The sequence below is a fragment of the Coturnix japonica genome, chromosome 25 (assembly GCF_001577835.2).
Source record: "Coturnix japonica isolate 7356 chromosome 25, Coturnix japonica 2.1, whole genome shotgun sequence".
Taxonomy (NCBI): Eukaryota; Metazoa; Chordata; class Aves; order Galliformes; family Phasianidae; genus Coturnix; species Coturnix japonica.
In genome coordinates this window covers 443,006-444,350 of record NC_029540.1, presented here as the reverse complement: position 1 = coordinate 444,350, position 1,345 = coordinate 443,006, and the positions used below count along the sequence as shown (strand labels likewise).

Below are 1,345 nucleotides of genomic sequence, written 5' to 3'. Positions count from 1 at the left end.
CGGAACACAATGAGCTCCACCCCCACCCCGGCTGTGATGGGTCAGGAAATGAGGACTTACAAAATAGAAGCCTTTAATGTCACCCCGTAATGGGGCTGGAGGCCCCAAGGGACCCTATAGGGTGTCATGGACCCTGTAATGTGGCTGGAGGCCCCAAGGGACCCTATAGGGTGTCATGGACCCCATAATGTGGCTGGAGGCCCCAAAGGACCCTATAGGGTGTCATGGACCCCATAATGTGGCAGGAGGCCCCAAGAGGTGCCAAAAACCCCATAGGGTGCCACAAACCCCATCACGTGGTTGGGGCCCTATTGGGGTGCCAGGGATCCCTATAATGTGTCAGTGATGTCAGTGGGACAGCAGGGATCTTGTAGGGTAACGAGACCCCATAGGGAGTCCAGGGGTCCCCAAGAAGTGCCAGAAATCCCATAAGGTACCAGGAACCCCATCATGGAGGCTCACAAAGAGGTCCCAGGTGCCAACCAAAGGGTCCCCAATGCCAACAATGGGCATAAGTGTCAATGAGGGTCATATAGAGGTCCTAAATGCCAACTGAAGGGTCTCAAGTGCCAACCAAAGGGTCTCCAATGCCGACTGAAGGGTTCCCAATGCCAACAGTGCCCACCATTGCCAATGAGAGTCATAGAGAGGTCCCAGGTGCCAACCAAAGGGTCTCCAATGCCACCAGTGCCCACCGTTGCCAATGAGGGTCCCAAGTGCCAACCAAAGGGTCTCAAGGGCCAACAATGGTCATCAATGCCAACCAAAGGGTGCCCAATGCTGACTGAAGGGTCCCCAATGCCACCAGTGCCCACCAGTGCCAATGAGGGTCATATAGAGGTCCCAAATGCCAACTGAAGGGTCTCAAGTGCCAACCAAAGGGTCCCCAATGCCACCAGTGCCCACCAGTGCCAATGAGGGTCCCAAGTGCCAACTGAAGGGTCTCAAGTGCCAACCAAAGGGTCCTCAATGCCGACTGAAGGGTCTCCAATGCCACCAGTGCCAATGAGTTCCAATGAGGGTCATATAGAGGTCCCAAATGCCAACTGAAGGGTCTCAAGTGCCAACCAAAGGGTCATCAATGCCAACTGAAGGGTCTCCAATGCCAACAATGGTCATAAATGTCAATGAGGGTCCTCAATGCCACCCAAAGTCTCATCAGATCCAACATGGGACCTCACAACTGCGACCCGACAGCACCGAGGATGATGACGATGATGATGATGAAGCAGGACGGCTCCATCCTCGTTCCCCCCCCATCCTGAAAGACGTGCACCATCTCCTCGTCCACCATCAAATCCTTGGCATCTTCCAACGCCCCACGAGCCGCCAGCGTGAAATTGGC

The 1,345-nt window shown here is 54.9% G+C and overlaps 1 protein-coding gene across 1 annotated transcript in view; it reads right to left on the bottom strand.

The window, feature by feature from the left end:
* Positions 1 to 49: 49 nt before the first annotated feature.
* Positions 50 to 1,345, bottom strand: part of HJV (hemojuvelin BMP co-receptor) — an 11,578-nt gene continuing 10,282 nt past the window's right edge. Inside the window, exon 5 of the mRNA XM_015884321.2 lies at positions 50 to 1,345. Within this exon, the coding sequence (XP_015739807.1) occupies positions 1,178 to 1,345 (168 nt within the window). The 3' untranslated portion in view covers positions 50 to 1,177.